The sequence below is a fragment of the Barbus barbus genome, assembly GCF_936440315.1.
Source record: "Barbus barbus genome assembly, chromosome: 24".
In the NCBI taxonomy this organism is placed as follows: domain Eukaryota; kingdom Metazoa; phylum Chordata; class Actinopteri; order Cypriniformes; family Cyprinidae; genus Barbus; species Barbus barbus.
Genome location: NC_136752.1, coordinates 20208238 through 20233760, shown reverse-complemented (window position 1 = coordinate 20233760; position 25523 = coordinate 20208238). Strand labels below are relative to the sequence as shown.

General features: G+C 35.9%; 1 protein-coding gene across 2 annotated transcripts in view; it reads left to right on the top strand.

The window, feature by feature from the left end:
- The window catches only part of nbas (NBAS subunit of NRZ tethering complex), a 168852-nt gene that overhangs the window by 84224 nt on the left and 59105 nt on the right, over positions 1-25523 (top strand). For both annotated transcript variants that reach the window (XM_079375563.1, XM_079375562.1), the window contains exons 40-45: positions 489-626; positions 9050-9282; positions 10255-10365; positions 14722-14975; positions 19139-19473; positions 23238-23447. In XM_079375563.1, the coding sequence (XP_079231689.1) occupies positions 489-626; positions 9050-9282; positions 10255-10365; positions 14722-14975; positions 19139-19473; positions 23238-23447 (1281 nt within the window). The remainder of the gene's footprint in view (positions 1-488; positions 627-9049; positions 9283-10254; positions 10366-14721; positions 14976-19138; positions 19474-23237; positions 23448-25523) is intronic.

Sequence of the window (25523 nt, the reverse complement as noted above, 5' to 3'; positions counted from 1 at the left end):
TAAGTTTTGATTTTAGTTCATTTAAGCATTTTAGGGCTGACTTTTCTTTTTTTTTTTTTTTTTTTTTTTTTTTTTTTTTTTTTTTTTTACTAAAATTAATTTGAAGTAATTTAATTAATTAAAACTCAAATTAATCTGAGGTCATTTTTAATTTATAAATCATTTGTTTTTGGGTCATTGAAATGTTTTGAAATTTAGTCTCCTAGTTTTTCCTAGTTATATTCATTTATTTTGGTTAGCGGAAATACTTTTGTTTTTGTTAACAATCAAAATAATAACACAAAGTGCACAATATTGCATTCCACACATATAGCAAACGATGTAAAAATGTACTATGTATGTACTATATAGTGAACGAGACAGTGGTTTGAACACTGTACTGTATATGCAAATAGTTTTCCTAAAGATCAGTTTTGGAAACCAAATTAGAATAGTGTGCAGTGTGAACGTAGAGTGTGAACACACCTTTTTGTCTTTTTCTATTTCAGGTGTTGGATGCTAACACTTGTTTTGAGAAGCAGCCTCCATCAGCACTGTCTCTGCAGTTAGCCGCGTATTACTACTCTCTTCAGATTTACACCCGCCTTGCACCCTGCTTTAAAGACAAGTGCAGCCCGCTTTACAGGGTAAGCCTGCACATACACTTTTCTCTGTCACCCTCTATTCCACAGCCATTCTTCTTTATCTGGCGTTATAGCAAGTTTCCAAAACACTTACACGAGTCAAGAACCGAATTCATTAGCGATACAATAAAAGTTCTCACCTTGAAACGGACCGATAAAATGGTATCAGCCTTTTCTCTCACTTTGTTTTGCCCATTTCTCTGCACATTCCACCTCTGTCTCTTTTACCCAGCTCCTGTAGTGTCATTCTTTTCCTCTTTTCTTGTAATATTTCAGGTTTATCTGCTTTACACATGACAGCACTTTACCGCTTGCCTGCAAATTTTTGCATCTTCTCTCCGCATGCCTCTTTTCTCATTTTTTCTGTTACTCTCTCCCTCCGTTCCATTATCATAATTCCATCTTTCATTTTCACCCTCTGTTGCACCTCAGCATCTCTCTCTCATTCCTCTCGTAACTCTCGTCTCCTCTCATTCTCTCGCCCTCTCTCTCTCTCTCTATGTTTAATGATGCATGCTCCTCTCAGTTCACTTTAAGAGTTGTTAGTTAACGAGGAAGGAACACTTTCTCTGTCTTCTCTTTTCACACAGTGTTTTTCTTGACTCACGAAAACAACTCTTTATTATGATGAGCACTTGCATCCTCATCATAGGGTCAGGGTTTATGAGCAAACATCAAGACTTGTAGTTTTCTCAAAGGTTTATGATGTGAAGCAATTGTAATCTAATGATGATTGTAATGCAAGTAAGAATTGTGTGGCACTTTTCACTAATAATATGAGCAAAGAAGTGCTTAACCTTCCGAAAAGGTTGATTGTCAACCTCAGAAGGTCAAACTAAATATTAAATGAGCTATTTTATGGTCTAGCAGTTGTACATGGATTACATTAACATTTAAAAAACATCAAATTAAAGAACAAAAATCTTTTTTTTTAAATCCTTTTGTGCTTTTAATAATAATCTGTTGTAAAAACAATAAATGGACAACCTAGTGTATTGTATTGGTGGAAAGTGCTGTGTTAGAGTGATTTTTTTTTTTTTTTTCTTTTTCTCTCTCTCTCTCCGCCTACTGAAACTTTTTATATTTGTTCAAAACTTCGGAATCATCCTGGAAATAATGAAAAAGTGACTCGTTTCACACTGCTTCTTTAAATTTTCATTCCTCCCCAGTTCAACTTCAGGGAGGGCAACTTCTGGTCTGCTTGTAACACTAATGTTACACTCATTAAAAAACTGAACTTTGACTGTTCCTCTACATTTTTGAGTCTTTGACTCGTGAAAGATGTATGCATAGAGCCCTGTACTGAATTTGAAGGAAAACCTAGAAGTCAATTTGTGTTGGATGTCGACACAAACTCAAAGACATTACATACAAATACTGTTTCACAGCTTCTGGCTTTCTTAATTTACATTCTAACAGGTTTAATAAGTGGAATAGATTGTAAATACAAATGGTGAATCCATTTTCAGTATGTACACACAATGTTTTAGAAAATATGGCTTAGGAGACAAATATGGAAAGAAAGTTGCATTTGAATATTTAAACAAAGTTTCAGTGAACACTTGGCTGCTGCTGACACAAGATTGACAGTTTGAAGAAATTTAGTTTTAATAAACTAGACCTGCAAGCTAATTCTGTGAACTCAAGTCATTAAACTTTTTGCTCTTGTGAGCTTGAAACGTCTGTGTTTATTTCAGAGTCTTCTCAGTTCGTTTCTGAGAGCTGTCACTTAGTTATCAGCTCGCTGCTTAGCTACGGGCTGAACAGGTTGGATGACAAAAAAAAACACAAGGAAATGTTCTTGTAATTATATCGCAGTGTGAGAAATATAAAGCAGCACTCTGTCATAGTTTCACAAAGATCACAGATACAAGGTCACAGTTTCTGGAAAGATCAAGTGTGCAGTATGCAAACTTGCCTAAAATTGAAAATTCTGTCATTTACTCATCATGATGTTGTTCCAAACCCTGACTTGCTTAATTACAGAACACAAAAGCATATATTTTGAAGAACAGTGGGGTCCAACAACAATGAACCTCGAAGATTGTATCACTATATTGGCAAAAAATAGATGTTTTACATGTCATTGAGATGATCTCTTCAATTTTTTCCCTGTTTATTTTATTTTATCATTATTATTTTATTTATGAATTACTAATCACACTAATGTTCAAAGGTTTGGCGTCAGTTTTTTTTCCCTCAACTCCCAGCAGCCATTACTCCAGTCTTCAGTTTCACATGATGCTTCAGAAATCATTCTAATATTCTGATATGGTGCTTTAGAAATTTTTTTTTCCAGAATTATTTGATGAAAATACAGATCAAAAGAAGAGCATTTATTTGAAATAGAAATCTTTTGTAACATTATAAATGTCTTTATTGTTATTTTTGATCAATCTAATATGTCTCTGCTGAAAAAAGCATTAAAAATCTTTAATGAATTTTACTGAACCCAAACTTTTGTACTGTAGTGTAGCAGCGATGACGATCAAACTATACGGTTCAAGTCAAAAACCAGGCTTAGTGAGCCTGTATAAGGACAAGAAAAAAGATCCCATGCCGCTGTTTCACCCTTGAGCGCCGCAATTAATCCCAGGGCTGCTCCAGGAGTGTGCAAAAAACAAGCTTAAATAATGCATGTCACAAGTCTATTGTTGGGTTCCGTTTTATGTCCTTTTAGCTGTGTTTCAATTGCACCTTGGCAGGAAATGAAATAATGACAAACCCTTAAGATGTATACTTTAGCTTGTTCCTTTTTTCAATATCTTTGACGTTCGAACTGGATAATGAATAATGGATCATTTGATGTGGAAAAATTTAAATGGCTTGCCCCTGTAAAGAGCAATACAAAAGCTAATGGAAGGAAATGATTGTTCGTAGATCTTTTCAAGGTTACAGTTCTCTGAATCCACAGCCACACGCTGCCCACATTTGCACTAAGAATGTTTTTTTTTGTTTTGTTTTTTAAGAAAAGCTGAGGTAATCAGTGGGCAGTGTTTACTGTACACCGTATGGCAATTCACACATCCACATGAACACACTCTTCTTAATGGATGGTAATGTACCTCTGTGTGGCGTTGGTTAAATGCTAAAGAAAATCCATTACCGCTGATGGAAAGAGAAAGAATATGATGTTCTGTGTGTTTTATTTTCATCTGTTCTCTTTCCAAGTGACATTTCGCTTCATGTTTGCTGATATTTGTTGAAGGAGACGGTCTTTACTTTACTTACTTACTTACGTCATTTAGCAGACGCTTTTGTCCAAAGCGACTTACAAATAAGAAAAAGTAACTAAAACTAAAAAGTTACAACTCTATAAATACTATCTACCCACATATTTAAGAAAATAAAGAAATTAAATAAAATTGACGCATGCATATAACAACAACATTTCAATAATAAACATATCAATGAAAAAAAATTAAATAAAAAGCTACTACTATCCCTTGCCGGTGTCCCTGCCCGGTGGAGTCGCACGGTAGAGTCGATGGTCTTTACACTCTTTACTTTTTTACTTTTGTCATTTAGCAGACGCTTTTGTCCAAAGCGACTTACAAATAAGAAAAAGTAACTAAAACTAAAAAGTTACAACTCTATAAATACTATCTACCCACATATTTAAGAAAATAAAGAAATTAAATAAAATTGACACATGCATATAACAACAACATTTCAATAATAAACATATCAATGAAAAAAAATTAAATAAAAAGCTACTACTATCCCTTGCCGGTGTCCCGGTCTTGCGGCAGACAAGCTGTACAACAGGCCTCAAACGCCCCCATCATTTGTACCTCTTCAAATTCACATCGTCTTTATCCATTTGTCTCTTCATTTGCCTTTTCTCTCCCTCTCTCCACTTATTTCTTTTATGGTAATCCATTTATCCTTCCTTTTCTCTTAATTTAAACCTTCTCGTTCTCTCTCACGTAACACATAATCTCTCTCTCTCGCCTGTCACACATCCATCCCTGTGCTTTCCTTTGCTTTCTCTGCCTTTTTCATCATCACTATCACAGGCAGCACATGTACGTGTTATTGAAAGTAAGTAGGTCCGTAGGAGCGTGCAGTCGGGCCTGTGGATGAATTCTGCTCCATCTGAAACGGCGCACTGCTTTTGCATTGCAAATTAAGCCCAACAAGATGTTTCTTTCAAATCTAAGTGCATAATTATGTTCTCTGTGTAGGAATGAGTCTGTGATCCTGTTGTACTGTGACGCCCTACTAACAGTGAGCAAGTGTTTTCTCCCGTAACCGGTGTTGTTTTCTGTTCCTGAGTCTGTTGAAATGGAAAGCAGTGGATGTCTTAAAGGAAAACAGTGCATTCCTGGAAATGCATGCTTTCAACTTTAATTAGTCTTAGAAAGAAAAGCATCTGCAATTTTTTAAGTTACTTAAGTTTAGATGGGTCTTTGTGTAAAACAAAGGTCAATTAGTCTTTGATGAATTGTAGTTTGTGTTCATTCTAGTTTACTTAATTTACTAATAACTACCTAACTGATGTTTTTGTCAAAAAAAAAATTCCGCACTACTCTGCATGGTTCTGTTCTGCTAAATCTGACACACATTTGTCTTTTCGAGATTTAGAACTTTGAAAAAAGCTTTAATGCTGCATAATGGCGTGAACACATAAATGTAGTGTAAAGTGTAAAGTTAAAACTCTTAACTTTAAACTCTTTAACTTTTTTCTTACTCTCTGTGTGCTTTAAACAATTATTTTTTTATTAAAACCACAAGGAAAAAAGTTAACATGATTATTCAGAAACGATTCTAATATGCTGTTTTGGTCCTAAAGAAAAAAATCTTATCAATCTTAAAAAAAAAAAAAAAAAAGTTGTGCTGCTTAATATTTTTATGGAAACCATGATACATTATTTTTTCCAGGATTCTTTGATGAATCGATGAAAATTTACTTTTAAGTCTTTTAATTTACTGTCACTTTTGATCAGTTTAATGTGTCCTTGCTAGTATAAAAAAAAAAAAATATATATATATGTATGTATATTGCTGCCACCAAACTTTTGAACAGTAGTGTGTGTATGTGTAATAATATACACATTTTTATAACTATTATATCAATTAATTTTATCATAATTGAAAATCATTACTCTGATTCCATTACGTATTCTTTGTAATTAATCATCTTCTGAAGTAGATTCAGACTTTATCTAATCTGTCACACAGAATCATTGGTAACAATAGTGAAAAAGTAAAGAATTAAAGATTTGCAATAAAACCCATTTTCTGTCATATTTTTCCGCATTATCCTCCTATCCGCCACTGTTGCTTAGTCCCTAATCGCCATCGAGTGTCTAGGGTTAGATGTCTTGCTCAGGACACATTAGTTCATGAATCACCACGTAGGGTTTGTATTGCCAAAGTTTCAGTTACCAGCCCGTATATACTATACCACGCATCCATTCGCTAATGTGGAATAACAGACAGAACTCCAGTACGATTATAAAATGGCACGACAGCTAAAAGACTACCTTTGGTCTTTGAAATCTACTTGCAGAGATATTGTTGCTTGATAAACACATTATTAACGATTGACGCATTTACAGCCAGTGCCGCGTCTGTCATACACGGCGTGAGCTTGTAATTTAATATTGCATTCTGAGCTCCAGCGAGGATGCGGTGATTAGTTATCAGCCTTTTATTTGATGTTGATGGATGTTCCTTTTAACACCATGTGCATGCATGTTTGTTTTTTTGATCCTTTTCTTTTTACACATTAAGCATTAGTAGGCGTTGCTTTAATCTCTTACAACAAATTCCTTTTTTTTTTTTTCTTTTTTTTTTTTTCTTTTTTTTTTTTAAATAAACCCCATGCTGCTGGATTTTTGGTGGGAGAAGCCAAGTTGCTCACGTCTGTCTTTGAGAAAAGGAATCAAAACGCTGTTTAGCATAATTGTCAGGGTGAGAGCATGGCAGACAAACCACAGAGTACACAACTGTTCATCATAGCCTTACAGCAAACACACACAAGGATGTATTCAGCCCACCTGCGTGCCCATTATAATTAAATAGGTGTTTGTAAGCACGCAGTAGATTTCTGCCCAAACCTTTTGAGTGTTTTTAGATGCTGCAGTTATCATTATTTTGATTTGCGATTCAAAAAATTGTAATCGTAAAATGTGAATGATCAAGCATTATATTTGAAGCACTAAACCGGCCACCTCTGCACTCTTGTTCACACACCTGTGGACATTTAACATAAATGGATGTGATGCGAATGCAAAATGCGATAAGCCTGTTATTTTACTGCACCGCAGACTAAAAACATGCAAATATGCAGTGAACCTCGCACATTAACCCATCCAAAAAGGTCTTTTAACATCATTAGAGGTAATTACCGTCTAAAACCCGCCTGAATCTCTGAGCACATCAGCCGCAGGGTCGGTTATTATAGTTCACATGCGCACTCGGGCCCGCGGAGAACCCGATTACATGCGCGCATAACACAGGGCAGGTGTGAACAACAGTAAGAGCAAAAGATGGATGGGAATTGACAGATAAGCTACAGGGTGAGTCTTGCTTGTGGTTGGATTGTCACTCTCTAAAGACAAAGTATGAGACCGAGACAGAAAGGGAATAGCTGGATAAAGATGTTTCATCATGAAAGAGCTCGTCTCGGAGAGGGGGTTCAAATGCTTGCCGTATCCATCCATCACGTCTCGTTTCTGCATCCCACAGATCAGCGGCTCTCAGCCAGTGACCTAAAAATGAGTCACAGGTCTGTTCTGGTCACAGACAGCGGGAAAAAACTATTTTAAATCCAGCTAACCATAAAATTGTGCCTAGATTCGTGTGTCAGTTGGTAGAAGTAGCCAGAGTAGGAGATGCCAACATAGTCAATAATATTTTGGCAGACTACATTGAGGACATGCTTTGCAGTGAGGATAAGCCAGTGTTGATATTGTTAATTAAAACTAATAAAAAAATAATTTTCAGTTATTTAAATGTAAATAAATATTTTTAAATATCATTTAAATCAAATATAAATATTATATGAAAACATTATAATATAAAATAAATAAATTCATTAATTGTGAATGTTGGCTTGGCAACCAGTTTATGTTGAAGTACTAAAAATATTAAAACTGAAGCTGCAATAAAATACATTAAATAGAAATAGAAATGCTAAAAACACAAAACAAAATTACAAAAACTTGAAGACCTAGAATACAAAATTCTTTTTTTTTTTTGTCATTTAATAATTTTGTATATTGTTGGATCTGTGCAGCTCGTGGTAGTTTGATTGTAAGGATAAACATTACGGTTTTGTAATAAATTAATTTACTGCTTATAAACAATATTGAATGTAACGTATACTGTAGGTGTTTAATATATGTAATATTATATCTAATGTAAATGTTTTAAATATAATTATTTGTTTAATAATATTACCAATATTGCCAATTTTATGCATACTTAAATCGTCTTTAAAATTGTATTTGGTCATGCTTTAGTTTAAGGATCAATTCTCACTAATAACTAACTATTAACGATGACTTTTGCCCCAATAAACTCCTAATTTGCTGTTTATTAATAGTAAGGTAACTGTTAAGTTTAGGAATGGGGTATATTAAGGGATCTAAAATATGGTCATGCAGAATAATTAATCGATGTGCTTTATAAGTACTAACAAACAGCCAATATGCTAGTAATATGCATGCTAATTAGCAACTAGTAAATAGTGAGAACTGGTGCCTAAACTAAAGTGTTACCTTGAATTTAATATTAATTAAAAACTCAAAACAAACAAATCAAAACTAATTCATCCTAAGTACCACTCCTTGTGTCTTTTTCTCGCTCTTCTGTCTTTTCTATCGCTCTCATCCTTTTATCCTGCTCTGTGCTTTATCTTCCTTAACACGCTTGTCTGTCGTTGTGCTCCTTTTCTTTTAATATTTTTATTTTCTTGTACTTTGTTCTTTACCTCTAAACTGTCTTTTTATACTTGCCGTATTGTCAGCTCAAAATACGTGCTGTTTAATGGTCAAAGTTCAATGATACACAATCCCACACAGCTTCCCATTATCAGAGTCTGTTATCACACTCATGACATGCCGTTGTAATAATTTCCATATAGATCAGTGAGTAATCATTCTAGATCCTGTTCTTCTATCAAGGCTCTTAACCTGTTCATTTCAGTTCGGTTCAAATTCTTACTTGGCATAACGATTACAGTAGTGTACAGTAGTAATGGAGGCTATATACTGTACAGGTCGAGAAGTGCGAGACCACATTATGAATCTGAGATTCACGATTTAGTTTAATCCTGGAAATAGACTTTGTATATGTGTTGTCACTGTATAATTATTTTCATGGCGATAATGTGCCAAGTAGATTGCACTCTTTTTGCAGTCTTACTCGCTGCTTCTTTTAATGGTATTGATTCTTTGATTTTTGTTTCTATATAGGCTGATCCTAGAGAGCTTATTCGTCTTGTGACCAAGCATGTGACAGACCACGCTGGATGTGATTGGGGGGATGAGGACCTGCAGGCCCTGATTGGTCAATTGAGATTATACAGTGAGAGACTGACAGATTTTACTCAAGCTCAGGTGCTACAGGGACTCGGCCGTGGAGTCGATGTCCAGAGATTTAGCAGCGACAACCAGTACAAGAAAGAGACTATTCTGGGCCTGGCAGAGTAAGTACTGTATGCCTGTGCACCATGCAAAAAACATATACTTTTTCTAGTATATAGTGACCTTAAGAGAACAAGAGGTAATGTATATAATAATATATATTTTTTATTTCATATATGTTTTGTATATATTTGGATATCGCTGCTCATCTTTGATTATTTAATATTTTTCACATTTTACATGAATGGTAAAGTTATCTTTAACATTGTGAAGTGACTTTTTGCCTAGATTACAACTTTGCAGATGCCTGGCATTCACAATGAATGTATCCAGAGTTGAAAGAGAATGACACGCATCCTGCTGCTTTTAATCTGGGTGTCCTTTAAATATGACTTTATTCAGCTGGTCTCTGGAATAGAAGCTCATGTTTCAGGATTGATCTTTTGATCCAAACCAGAGTTCTGGCTTACAGAGCCTGAGACTCAGTTTTATGAGGACTGGAATCACAGGTCTGGGGTGACTAAGGTCTAGCAAGATTTGCCATCAGAATGAAGTTCCAGCTGATCTGATTTGCAAGAGCAGCCAGAAAAGGGATCAGATCATTCTTTCAGAGCAATACGGGTCTGGAGTTTTAGAAATATGTTACACATGGCCTTTGATGGGCTGCCAATTTGGCCATGATTGGAAAGATTGTGAGACTGAATTTACATAATTAAAAACTGAAGCTTGAGTCTTCTAAAAAAAAGTTTTAATTAAATGTTATTGAAATTCTATCTGTCTGTCTGTTATGTTTCTATCTATCTATCTGTCTGTCTGTCTTTCTGTCATTATCTGTCTGTCTATATGCCTGTCTGTCTGTCTGTTATGTTTCTATCTATCTGTCTGTCTGTCTTTCTGTCATTATCTATGTATGCCTGTCTGTCTTTCTGTTGTTATCCATCTCTCTGTCTGTCTGTCTAGCTCTGTCCATCTGTCTATCTGTCATTTTATCTCTATCAGTCTCTCATTTAATCTGTTCTTTACTGTTTATCTAGATCATTGGATGAGAGTGTGTATGGGATCTCTCGTTCTCTGGCTCAGCGGTATAGCATCCCTCTCTGGGAAGTGCACATGACACACCTTGAGTTTCTGTTCACTGATAGCGGGTAAGACACTCATATTTTCTCACATACACACACTCACAGCAGACTTTAGCACCACTCACACTCAAGATTTACTGCACACATAACACTTTTTCAGAGAAATGAGCCTGCAAAACCTCAGTTCGAAGCAATGTCTTTCACAAGTAACAGTTTTTATTTCCTCGACATGAGGGCCCACAGCAGGTCAGAACCTTGCGACCCCTGTGCTCTAGAGATGCAAACAGAAGATTGCACAGATCGATTGCAGAGACTGGCTTCCAGGCGATCGGTTTGTGCGATTTGCCAGACCTACAGTTTAGTAGCAAAGACTGGAAAGCTCTTTGTTTTTTTTATAGTTTTTCAGTCAGTTTAATACAGCTTTGACAATCCACGGCACACCTCTCTTCTGAGCTCGCTGCACGGTAAATTTGTTGCTGAATCATTGTTCAAAGCCTGGTTTAATCAACTCCCTCTCCATCTCTCACCGGGTTTAATCACCCTGAATATCTCTCTCTCCCTCCCTCCACATAAACATGCACTCATTTGACTTTGCTTATTTAGTACAGATTGCTTGGGTGAAACTGATTTACTGTGAATGTGATGTTTTTTTTTTTTTTTTCCCATTTTTTTTTTTCCCCGCCTGTGAGAGTCCTTGCATGCTCATTAGCATCCCCAAGGCTTCTGTTTTATTTTGTTGGTTTGGTTTTTCGTAGCTCTGTGTAGACCATGAAATCTCTAAAATTCCCCCCATCAAAGATGCTATCAAAGGAGAATGGCACCAGAGGGAGTTTGAGCAACTTTGGCAATTACTCAAAAGTTTTATTGTATTGCGGTTTTTGTTTGCTAATTTGTCAGCAAATAGGCTTTTCTGACTGATGGGGACTTGTAAACACACATTTTGCATCGTTTATGTTATTTACTCAGTTTCCATGATTTGCATATGATGTGGTTATATAATGCAATTTCAAAGGCATTGAAAAAGGGCCAGTTCTTTGTTTTTGTTTTTTTTTCCTGGTGGTTGATTTTGTTTATTACACAAGGCAGTTATGTAAATGCTTAGATTTATTTTATTACAAGAGGTAATTTGGCCTGTTAAGCATCTCCCTCATTTTTGGCCAGATTTATTGATACATATTCACTCGAAATGTGAGAGAGTTCAACCCTTTTGTCATACTGTATGTGAGCTTTAAAGCAGTCAGTAATCAGGACAAACTGTGGGATCGTTTTTCCCGAATCCCTCATAGGTCAGATGGTCAGTCCAAAATTATGTTGCTTTCTCTAGACAGCTGATTTGTCTATATCCATTTTCCTTTGATGCCAGCCTGATTGTTCAGTCTGCACCAAGTCATGTTTTTTCTCTGGTACTCTGTCGTCATAAATTTAGTTTGGAGCCAAATAACATTGCAGTTTGTTTTATTCAGTTTATTTTTGTGCACTGATCATTGGGCTAAGCCAGGTTCTTGTTAGTCATTTTTAGTCATATTAGTCATGCTTTGGACCACCTGAATGGGCTCTTCTCAATTAATTTAATGGGTTTTAGGAGCTTGAATATAAGTACTTGAGGTCACTTAGTTTTACATATTTCCATTGGTTCCTTTTTCAATGCAGATTAATATACTGTAGGGTTTTGACCTTTTTCAGCCCGGCGTGCATTGTTAGGCGCACTGTGTACCCTGAGGATACTCCTACAAAACTCTGCATGAATGGCTTCAAATGGCTTTTTATTCCAATTTTCAAATTCATGATTCAGTAAAAGACCCCACACTGACTGCCATATAATGTATTAGCTTCTATAGCCGAATGCGTTTCGAGCCAGATTCTAATTGCTATTTCAAATTGGACAGTCATTTTTTTGGCATCAAAGGCCTTTTTTGCTTTCTTTTCCATTTTATTCATCAAGCTGAGGCTTGCACTAAATTTCAACCAAAGATGGAGGCACACACATCAGTTTGTAGCCTAGTTGTACCCTGTATGGTGTTGGACTCTGTCCACTCCCTTGGAACGCCACTTAGACAATCAAATTAGATGACTGTAACTTTTTGTTAGATAATAATTTATATATATATCGAAGAAGGTCAGTGATAGTGTCTCAGTCTGCCCTTGAGTGACGAATTCATTTTGAATTCAGCCTCTGCCTCTGTGTCTCTCACACACCCTTTATCCGTTCTTGGGTTTGTAATTGCAGTAGGAGACAGGATTAATGGCTGCTGTGTTTAGTGAAGTATTGATCCTGTTAAAAGCAGTTATTCTGTGTTAATAAGCAGACTGCAGTCAGAGGCTCCTCTTTCCCTGTCTTTATCTCTCCCCTGCCGCATTTCCTTCCTGTAATTTCTGTCCTACCTGTTTTGTCTCTGCTTTCTCTTTTCCTCACTTTGTTCTGGCCTGTTGTTGTTTTCTAGCTTGTGTTGCATTCCTCTCTCTGCATTGCTCTTTCTGTCTCTCTTTCTGGCCCCAGGACATCCTGCCTCCAGCCAGTATAGTCATATCCATTAAACATGAGTTAAGGTCCATAGGGGTTACGCTCTGTAGACAATGGATAGGTGTTGGGCTCTGTCCAAATGGCCACATGCACCCTGCAGCTCCCTCATTTTGTTGCATTAACGTTGAATATGATTAGCTATAACACAATAAGAACATGCAGGAACAGTGTTTACCTACACAAATGTTAAGACCTGTATGTACCCTATGAATGGTTCTGTATGTTTTGTCTAGAATAGTAGCAATAGTAGAGGGACGCAGCAGGGGCTCAAACCTGTTTGTTCTGTAATCTAAAAGTGCCCCTTTGGTTATTAAACAAAAAATATAAATTTTTTGTAGCATGTTGGACCAATCAAGATGATCTAAAGTGACACAGTACACCATTGTGAAAACAACATAATAATCAGTCTTTCTTTAGCATCAAGCATCTGTGTAATATTTCAAAATTTGCTATTTTTACAGTACCTTTAATCAAATAAGGGACTTTTAAAACAACATTTAAAAAATCTTACCGACACCATGGTTCTAACAATAGAAACGTGAATTATGCCTCTAATATTCCATAGAAAATATTAGGAAAGTAAAGTGTCTTGAATAGTAACTCATTTGCAGTGTTGCGCCCCCATGTATTTTTGCATATTTTTACACTAAATGTAATTAGAGCTTCAACAAGAACCTATGAATGCATAAAAATGAACAAAAAACTTTACAAGATTTACAATAAATACATTTTACGTTTACATGTTTCATGTATCCATTAAAAAAGTAATTAGCAGCAATAACAGCAGTGAAATAGTGTAATTATTTATGCATATTTTCTCTCATTTGCAGATATAATCATGCTAACACATTTCAGGTTCCTCCATCAGCATTTTAGTGGAGTTTATGTGAGGAATTTACTGTGACATTTTGAAAACTTTTACTTTTTATTTCAAGCGTTATCTTATAGACTTGCTTGCATTTCAGATCATTGTCTTGCATTTGTCCAAAACAATCAAAAAAATTCCAATAACAATGTTAAAAATGTGCAAATGCAGAAAATTCAAAAGCAAAGACTTTTTTTAAGTGGCCTTTTGTCTGCCCCTGTGGAGGTCTGCGCAGCCCACTTATCTGACTCCATCTTTTATTTCCTGTCCTGTTTGCGAGTCAGCATGCTTTTTATGTCTTTTCCCTCTCTTTCTGTCTTCTTTGACTCTTTCTCCAACCCCTTCCCTCTCACACGTTATACCCTCATGTACAGCATCAACAAACCTACTGGATAAATGGACTTGGCAGTCATTGAAGGTTCGCATAATAATTTATTGATAACCTAACTCTATAAAACATTTCCATGCATCAGAATTGCTATGGGATATTTCTGTGGTGCAGTAAAGCTGTTTATCTTTACTGAAAAGCCATTCAATTAGAGCGAGGTGGAGGGCCAGTCCACACGCCTGCTTATGAAGTCACCGTGGAGATAAATTATGGAAATCAGAGCAGCGCTAACATAAAACATGACACCCATAGAATCCAAACCTGACATCAGATTTATGGTGGGTCAGTAAATGCTGGCCATAGGCTATAATTCACTGCTTGAAAATTATAATTTTTTTGCTCCTGGAAGTGGTCAAACCACAGTGAATAAAGTTTAATGGACTTGAAGTAATTTGACGAAGTTCTTTTAGATTAAACAAAATAAATTTTACAGCATGAGTGGGCCATCACAGCGTATTAACTATGACCTCATCTGGATCGGGGGACAATTGGGGGGGGGCTGTGCATTGCCTTAATTGATTCTCTACAAGCAATTTGCAAAGGTTGAGTGATCACTGCTTTAACAGACCTTGGTTACGCTCATTGTCTCGTTTCTATCACCTTCCAGTCTTGCATCTCCATCCATCTCTCATTTCTGTCTTCCTTCAGACTTTCCACCAAAGACATCGAGGACAGGACGGAGGCTCTTGGCCTGTTTGAGACTCTTAAGACCGACCCGGAGTCATTCTACATGCACATGACTAAATATGTGTACCCCAGTATAGCCGGAACAGACCAGCTCCGACTCCTCTTCTACTTCACTCTTCTAGAGAACTGCAGCTGTGCAAACTACTTCCCTCAATCTGCTATGAAACCCGACACGCACCTGAAACTGCTCAAGAAGCTCAAAGCTGTCGCCATTGGTGAGTAACAGCCAAAGTCTAAACAAACGGATCAGATTTCATCATTTCCAAAATGGTAGTCAAATTTAACCCTCTTCAGTACGCAATATGATATCAACTAGGAAAAAAATATTTGTGAAACTGAACGCTATAACAATATCAATAAACATTTTCATTATTTTTTATTTTTTTAAGTTTGTTGCCTCAAGGCAACATTGTACCACAACGGACAAATTTAAACATTTTACATTTTCATGCACAAATAAAATAAATAGATTTGTTAACAACATTTTCTTTAATCAAATACTTGAATAGTTAGTTTTATCTAGTTTTTAATGTATTGCATATCTCATATTTAATAAAATGCAATTTCATATCCAGATGTTGCTCTCAGGCAACATTGTACCATCGTGGATCACAAGTATAACCAAACCATCATATCAGTTATCATATCAAAACATTACAATCGGAGTTATTTCAGCATAACCTTATCCTAATATGCACCTTATCCTTACAAGCATGCACATGCATGTAAAATCTCCTTCCTCACTAATAGGGATGTAACGATTACCGGTTTGACGATAAATCATGATAAAATTCCCCGCGGTTAGTATTACCGTTTCATATTTTAATTATCATTAAAACCGTATTCGATTACCGTGATTTAAACAACTCGCGATAAATAAATACTGTCCGGCATAAAGCAGAGTTTTCAGTAACAGTCTCACGTGCGCACAGCAGCACAGTAGTTTCGTTCTGAGTGAAAACAGGGCGGAAAAGCTGGGAGGTTTTAAAAGAGTGCTGAGGGAATTATACAAATTAATATATCAATGAATTAATTATATGAATGTACCTCTGAAGGTTCGGACTGTCTTCAGAAACGATTTGATGGCATTTTGTTTTCATCTTCGCTCCATGTAATACCTAAAGGAAGTGTTCGCGGAGTTCACAGGAATCAGCTGTAATTCAGCTTTTCCGTATAAAGCGCCACCTGCTGCCAGAGAGTGGATTTACAGACACTTATTTACATTCAGCCTGTGTGCAGTTTCTGTCTGGCCAAAAAATGGACCAAATTTTCATGACCTGCTGTAAATTTTAACCGGTTGATGAAAAACAAACTTATGTACATTTAAACAATTCAGATATGCTATATAGAATTATTTATAGAGCAGATAAAATACATATAATCATTTATTAATTATTTTAATTTAACCCTTTTCTTTAAAGGCTGAAATGTGTGGTCTACCTTTTATGTTAAACTTTTTCAAAGCTTTATTTGAACATTTACATTATTTATTTGAACATGCTATTAAACTGTTGTCAGTCAAATTGTCATTTAAAATACAGACTTCATTGGTAATGTTATTGTTTTAGTGATTATGCAAACAAAAAGTCATTTTATTTGCTGTTTGTTGATTTTTAAGTATGAAACTTGGTGAAGTGATTTATGTTTCGGTACTTTTTGAACATCTCCAGCACATTTTAACAATACCGTGATAATACTGATAACCGTGATAATTTTGGTCACTATAATCGTGATTAGAAATTTTCATACCGTTACATCCCTACTCACTAATGACACCTTACTGCTTGTGAAAGCTGAGAAAGCAATTCCTCAACAGAAAAATCATAATATGTGCAGATATATTATCTGAAGTAATATTTTTACAAATACATTACAAAATTTTGCAAAAATGCAAATACATTTAGATAATTCTAACTCTTTTCCATACAAATATCATATACTAATATTATAACCTCATGTGATTCCATTACCGTACAACGTTGCCTTGAGGCAACATTGTTATTTTTGTAATTTCCTAAAATACGTTTGATGATATATAATGTAAAGTTTTTGAATATACTTCTTTACTTACTAATGAAGGTGACTCTTCAAAAAGGTGCATTTTTCATTGGAGAAAATAGGGAGTCATGTGACATGTGCGCATGTCCTGAAATTGGAAGCAAAATGGACCCCTGTGGGTCATGTGACCACTTTTTTTGCATTTTCATTGATTAGTGTTTGAGTTCTACTACCCTGAGATGGCATTTATCAATTAAATCGGTGTTTCATTTTATTAAAAAACCCTAAAATATAGTATGTTGCCTGAGGGCAACACGGTACCATAGAGGGTTAAAGATCAGATCTGAAAGCTAAATCGGGATTTTTTTACACTGTGAACAAAGCCTGTGTTGCAGAAACGTTGGTTGCAGCTGGCAGTGAAATGACTGTAAAATTGTAAAGAAAAGAGGATTCAATCGATACCTAGCCGACCTAGTAACATAAATGAAGCGATAAATCAGCTCCTGCTTGCAAGCATGTCAATCAACACCATAACCAGAAATTTCCCATGTAATGACACATCTCTCTCCAGCTGAGACAACAGGAAATGGGTCGCTGAGCTGTGAGGGTGCCAATGAAAGTAATAGAGGAATGTTAATTAGCCCGCATACAATACATTTTTGTTCTTTTCTGATAAGAAAAGAAAGATTATTGTGAAGCACATGAGACATGGAGTGAGGTTTGAATGAGTTCATTAGCTACCTCTGTCTCTCTCTCTCTCTCTCTCTGTAGAGATGGGACACTGCATATGATGCAGGTGATAATGGCAGGGATGATTCACTCATATCTGCATGGGAGTTGTGTATTTTCAGGTCTGCATAAAGCAAAGTCCTAATCTCAGCTGAACACCTCTGGTGTGACTTTAAATGCAGACCTTGAGCCAAAAACTCATCACCAAACACCAATGATTTGTACATACACTATATGGACAAAAGTATTGGGACATCCCCTTCTTTAGAACAGAAGAAGGCACTTTCAAAACTGTAGCAACAAAGATGGAAGCATAATTCACGTATTTAAAAACTGTATTTCCATCTCTGTTGCAACAGTTTTGAAAGTGTCTGAAATAACTGTACCCATATACAGGTCATTGGTGTTTGGTGATGAATTTTTGGCTCAAGGTCTGCATTTAAAGTCACACCAGAGAAGTTCAGCTGGGATCAGGACTTGGCTTTCTGCAGACCAGTCAAGTTCTTCCACACTGACTGAATCAATCATGTCTTTTTGAACCTTGCCTTATACACAGAGGCACTGTCATGTTAGAATAGAAAAGAGTCCTGTCCAAACTGTTGCTATAAAATTAGAAGCACACAATTCCCAAGAATATCTTTATATGCTTAAACATTATGATTTGGACTCATGGAAATGACAAAAGTAGTCAAACCTGTTCATTAGAAGGGGGTGACCCAATACTTTTGGCAATATATTGTACCATCTATTAGTCATAGTCTTATACTAAAATATTATGGTTCTGAGTTGATTTGTCACTTCTTAAATATTATAAAAATACCTTAAGACAGAATTTTGACTCACTGTAGTTCTGAAAAGAGCTAGAACTAATGACGTCTGCTTGTTTAAACTTGATAATCTTGGAAAGAGTGTTTTGAGAGGTCAGGAGGGAGTTTGTCAAAGAGTTTTCACACCACACTATCTTTTGTCTCAACTGATACCTTCCCTCTACACTCCCTCTCGCTTAGTAGGCACCGAAAACACACTCTGTCGCATACATGCTCCGATACACAGTCCTGTAAAGACTGTTCATAGCATCTGCCACAACCCAAGAGAGCGAGATAGCACCTTTTTTCCCCACATCTCTGTCTGTTAGAGTGTATGTGTGTGTTGAATGCCCTTCTGGCCCCTGTCGTGAGATGGGCCCATTCTCAGAGGCAGGTGCTTCAATATTTAATGCCCTGATGAGGCCTTGTGTGTCAGTGTAATGTTGTCTGTCTAACTTGATATATCCTGGAGGCATACCAAGTCTACACCTATTCACATAGATTGGCACACATATAAACCACATAAAAGCTTGAAACTACAATAAATGTCCAATATATTTTGGATTAGCAGAGATGGAGAAAGTATTCTCAAATTTCACATAGCAGATTCCAATGTGTCAAATTGCCCCTATACTGTGACAGCATGATCACAAAAGGTCAGCGTGTTCAGTGAACTGGTGAATGTGCAAAATAACTCTTTTGTAGACTTGTATGAGCCTATACAAAAATTGATTAAAGACAATGAACTGACCAATCCTGAGAAATATTCATTGCAGAAAAAGTGTGACAACTAGCCCCAGCATGTATTCTATATGTTGCTGGAATCATAATGTCTTGTTCTTTAGGTCTGGACTATAAGAAGTTGACGGATGAGGATTCCGATCCTTCGAAAGCTCTGGAGCCAGTACTGACCAGCCAGAACGTCCTGTCAATCTCCAAACTGGCCCCTCGAATCCCCCAGAAGGGAGGCGAAGCGCTTACCTCAAGCGCTGTACATGCCACCTGGCTTCATAAACTGTTCTGGGAAGGGGATCAGCATGTGCTGAAAAAAGCCCCCCAGAGTGATCACGACTTCCTGCATGCCTATGACACCTGTGCCAAATACTTTGACCGACTTCTGCCTGTAGATTCGGTTAACTTTTTGGATGCCATTACCTTTTGCCCTGAAGCAGCCAATAAGGTGAGTCTAATGCAGAAAATTAGTGTTTTTTGGGGGGTTTGCTAGGTTCTACTCTCCTCTCAGATCCTCTCATAAAAAAATATTTGACACAAATTCCAGTGAGTACAAGACACGATTATAAATGTATCTGTATCTATAAGCAAATAGCTGTGTTTTTTTTAAATACAGTCAGTCAAATGCATGATCATTTTGCTGCTTGTATTTGTTTCACACTCATTTGACTGCTTATTGGAGGATTAGGAGGGCCACTTAAAGGTGCCATAGAATGCATTGATACAGTATTTTAAATTGTTCTCTGATATCTACACAGAAGGTATGTGGCTTAGGTAAGGGCAAAAAATCTCCAGAAACGATTTTACATGTCCATTTACAACCCTAGGATTTCTCCCTAGAATGAAACGGTCTGTTATTGGCTTATTTGGCAGGGTCATGAATAATAATGAGCTCTGCTCTGATTGGCTGTTTCACAGTGCTGCTCAATGTTGAGCTCTGCTCTGATTGGCTGTTTCACAGTACGGCTCATCAGCAAGAAGGAAGCACAGGGAGGAAAATATATATTTAAATACTTTCTCTCGCAGTTATATCGTCGGGTAATTATACTGTATATAAAACGCGGGCATCAGGGAGCCGTTATTAATATGCGAGGCATTGAAACTGCTTTTGAACGATCCATCGATCGCGTTATAGTTTCACTTTCAAGAGACGCGATCACACAAACTATGTTTACATTATGGAGCAACAGTACTTACCACACATTTCACAAGATCAGATGCTTGTCAGTGGTGCTCAGGATCTGTAAGTCATTCGCCATCATCCTCATCTCTCCTTACTGAGAGTGAAATCTTATGTACTGTCACAGGCTACCGCTAGCAAGGAGCTAACCATGTCCCTTTAGTGGCTCGCGTTATTTGCTTTCTGTGCCTTTCTGAATACAGACACCAACCCATCCCTGCACTTCACACCCCCTGCACGGCCTGGAACATAACATTTATTTTGTTATTTTCGTTGTTGTCCGCGCTTGTTTATTTACAATACCTGCAGAGCTTCTGATGGTTCGGCCGGCTTAGAACAAGTGCGGGTTTATGCAAATGTTGGGGGCGTAGTGATCCCGACTGTTGCGTCACAGTCGGTGTTATGTTCTGATTCGCCTGTTTTTCAGTGGTCTTTTTTAATCACGAGATTTACATATGAAGGAGGAAACTATGGTGTTTGAGGCTCACTGTATGTCATTTCCATGTACAGAACTGTTATTATTTAAATATGCCAGGGTAAAGACAGTTTTTCATTCTATGGAACCTTTAAAACTAAAAATTGATTATCAGTGTATTACATAAAAATAAATAAGAAAAAAATATAATAAAGTATTTAAAACAAAATATTTTAATTGCAGTTTTTTATTGTTATATTGAACAAACGTTTTAAACAAGAAACAAATCATTTTAAATCTATTTTTTGTCCATTTTAAAAGTTTATTTTACTGTTACATTTAACTGTTCAAATCAATTTAGTCAATTTGAAATAAAAAAATTTTTTCATTTTAATTTTACCAATCAATATATGCATTTAAAACTATAAAAAGGCAAATGATCACTGCCTTTTTCATTTAAAAATGCACTTTTAATGTGATTAACGTATTTTCCACAGTGTATCCACTTAATAGCATCAAATCAGAAATGCTCTCATAGACTCATAGTGAAGCACAATGCCGGATTGGCATGTTTAGAGTCTGTTATCCAATTAACACGAATCATTCAAATCAACAAGTGCACATGTATATGCCATAACTTATGTACATGGTGTGTTCACAGACTTCTTTGGACATGTTCGTGTCTACTAAGTGCTGTTTGATATTTTAGCACCTCTCATTTCTTCCTGTCTCACAGATGGCTTCATTTTCTATTTATTCTGCCTGCAAGTCAAACATCCATGTGCATACAAAAAAGACCCATGCGCATGGCCCTGTGGCAAACATCCTAAATGAGCCTCTGTAATCAAAAGGCTAATCGCTGGTGCTCAGTGGCCCCTGGAGTGTTCAGATGATGTTATTGTAATGATTGTTATGTTGAAATAGTGTTATAATGATTAGAGTTTGCAGAAAGCAAGTTGCAAACACTCATTGCCATAAACACACACCCACTCCCACCATTAAGGTGAGAGCCGCATTGATTTGGTGCTCAAGAATACCACAGGGAAAAGCAACCAATGACATCTGCCATGCTTCTGCCGTAGACTGTGTGTGAACCGTGAGTAAATACAGTTAATGTGCGTGTGCGTAAATGACAGCAGGAGAGCGTGGGAGGGGAGTGTTGGAGGTAAACAGTATAAGATGAATTCAGGCATGTGAAGTGTTCTCAGCGAGATGAATCTGGATGAGATATGGGATGAGACTGAATTATGCGACATCATTACTGTTGGGGATTATAATAGTAGATATGCAGCAGAATAATGGCCCATTGCTTCCCGAATGTTATTATAAGCAGAAAAGCATGAGCATGTTTCTCCATTTTAGGTTGTGGGCCAATTCTGGGTAGCTTCTGCTATATTGAGTCCCATGTGGGTGACTATTAAAAGCCATTTAGAATTTAGTTTTATTCACTATTATTATGGGGATTATTTATTACGGTAACGATGGAAAAACTTACTGTTACTGTTGTTACTGACTTAGGGATACAAAAAAAAGGGATAACAAAATAGGGATGTGCAGATAAACTCTCATTAATCAGTCAAAAATATAAACTAGTTTTCCTCCAACCAAATGACTAAGTATAGTTTTGAACCATATTTATTGTTAAAAGTGCTAAACAAATCAATTCAAATTTAACTGCAATTGTTTCACTTCAGGTTTATACACAAGAATATTTTCCATATTATATTTAAATAATTTGCTTTAGATGCAAAATGTGGGTAACACTTTACTTAAAGCCTTTATGTATAATTACATTATAAAAATTTGTTTTATTAGTAAAAAAAAATTGTAATTAGTAATTGCATTAGTAAAAGTAGTTTGTTACGCTATGCATTTATAATTATTTACGACAAGATATTACAATGCACATTATGAATACTTATAATGCTTTAAACTCTTTAATAAAGCATTTATGTATTTATAAAGGATTAAGTAAAGTGTTATCAAAATGTCAGTATAATAAAGTGGCATTGTTTCTTTTTTGTTTCTAAACCTTTATAATGAAATAGAAAATTTCATATAAAATTTCAAATAAATGCTGCTCTTTTGAACTTTATATCCATAAAAAAAATCCTGAAAAAAAAAAAAAAAAGTATTTGCAATTTCCACAAAAATAGTAAGCAGCACGGCTGTTTTCAATATTGATTATAATAAGAAATTTCTTGAGCACTATTTCATCTTATTCTAATAATTTCTAAAGGATTATTATGCACGTGTTAAAATCGAAAATGTACATTAGAAAATAGTTTTTTTTTAATTTATTTTTTATTGTGGTTATATTTACCATTATCACTTTATGTATTTTTGATCAAATAAATGCGCATAAGAGACTTCTTTCAAAAAGATCATAAAAATCTTTTTCGGCCCCAAACTTTGTAATGGTAGTGTATATATTATGTATTGCATATTAATATTGTAATCATTTATTTTCATGTACATGAAAATAAATAGCTGTTATATAGGAAAGGGTATCTTCATGTTTATTAAGCTGATATAAAAAAAATGAAACATTGACAAAAGACTTTAGATTTGACACATTTGTTCTTCTTTCTTTTGTGTGTTTTCTGTATGTGTTAAGCTCTCTGTAGAGGCCAGGCTGGAGATCACGAAGCGCGCACAGAAGGCTCTAAAAGGCATTAGCGAGAAGAGTAAGAAAAAGGGTAATGATGACAGAAGTGAGAACTCCGCCTCCAGCTTTGACTCCGCCCTCAATCACATACAGCAGTCTCTTGCCCATCTAGAGACTCTGAGCCACTCTTTCCCTCTGTCACTCAAGACAAGCCAAGAGGTAATTTCTCAACACACACACAAAATGTACTAAATTTTACTATGCTCTTGTGACCTGATCATCTAAGACGAATGCCAAGTATAAGCAGGTCCTTAAATATTATGTAAGTGCCCATGTTGCTTGCCCTGTTTTTCTCATTTTCTCTCTTTCGTGCTACTTTCCTTCTCCTTCACAATTTCTCACTTTCCTGACCTGTGTGACAGTGGCTGTGATTGATTGGCAGGTTTGTAGCTGGTGTCCTGTCTGCATGATAGTAGCAGGCAGTCCATGTCAGCCTCTGGATTCTTAAATGCACACATGAAGCCATTTGTATATGGATTAATTTTGTACAGTGCACACTTATCGAGTAGATACTGCCGAATCTCACTATCCAACACACAACGTGCTCCCATAGAAATGTGCACAATCGTGGAAACTGCGAAATCTCTTTTCCAGTTTCCTTGCTGCCTGCAACCTACCAGTGTAGGAGAGTCACTAAATTAAAGTAGCAATGCTGCTAACTTGTGCTAAGTGACAGATCTTTTCTTCTATATTTTGGTGTACATTTGAGAGTAACGGATTATCGAAAAAGAAAAACTTGCACCTGGTTCGATCCATTGGTTGTTGAATGGATTTTGAGATGTGGGCGTTGAACTCAAAATCGATGCAGATGAATGCGAGCTTCAAGGGGCAGGTTTATGTAGACTAAAAAGGATTGGAGTCTTGCATATTTAAATTTAGGAATAGAAATATGCTTTGCTGAATCTTTAGCAATAAAATCTTTTTTTTCTGTAGTGTGACAGTAGCTAATCTGTGTGTAGATTTTCCATCAAAAGCTACTTTTTAAAAAGAGCAGCAGTTGCTCGCAAGATTGCAATTAAATTAGCCGATGCTTAGCTAACGGAGCAGTACTCTGATTGTTATAAAAACATACAAATATTGGCTAAATAATCAGACTGCATCATTTCTGATCAACACTTTAAAAACTATATATATATATTTAAATTTCATTCTTCAACTTGTTGCAATGCATAGAGATAAATAATACTGTATGCTGAGATGCTTACTCCGCAAAGTACATTATCGTTCAGTTGTTTGGGATTAGTAAGGATTTCAAAGCTTTTTCTTTTAAAGTCTTTTATATGATAGGATTATGATAGAAAATACAGTATAGTCAACAGTTATATTACAATTCAAATTAATCTGAACTTCTATTTTAATATTTTCTATAATGTAATTTGTTCCTTTGACAAATCAGATTTTTCAACATCATTACTCCAGTCTTTAGTGTCACATGATCCTTCATAAATCATTATAATATGCTGGCATGGGGCTTAAGAAACATTTCTTATTAATAATGTTAAAACTGTTGTACTTTTTAATATTTTTGTGAAAACTGATATACATTTTTTTAGGATTAATAGATTTTTACTTAAATACATCACTTATATGGAGATTATATATCTATTTTTAACGAAATATGTGACCCTGGACGACAAAACCAGTCTTAAGTGCCTGGGATATATATATAACCATAGTCAACAATACATTGTAGGGGTCAAAATTATCGTAAGGATATTAAGTAAAGATCATGTTCCATGAATATATTTTGTAAATTTCCTACTGTAAATATATCAAAACTTAATTTTTATTAGTAATGTGCATTGCTAAGGACTTCATTTGGACAATTTTCTCAATATTTTTATTTCTTTGCACCCTCAGATTCTAGATTTTTAAATAGTTGTATCTCGGCCAAATATTGTCCTATCCTGCATCAATGGAAAGTTTATTTATTATTTAAGTGATAAAAAAATGACCCTTATGACTAGTTTTGTGGTCCATGGTCAGATATCTTACTGACCCCAAACTAGGTTTTGAATTGTGCGTGCGTGCGTGTGTGTGTGTGTGTGTGTGTGTGATGAGCTTGTGCCTCACGATTCTCAGCAACCAAACAATTTGTTTTGTTCCTTGTCTTCAGGTGTACCACTACTGTATGTCTCTCTGTCTTACTTGAGGCTTTGTTTTTTGTCTCAGCACATATTACTTATTGATTACTGCCAGAGGATGGGGAACATAAAGAGAGTAATGTTTTCCTGG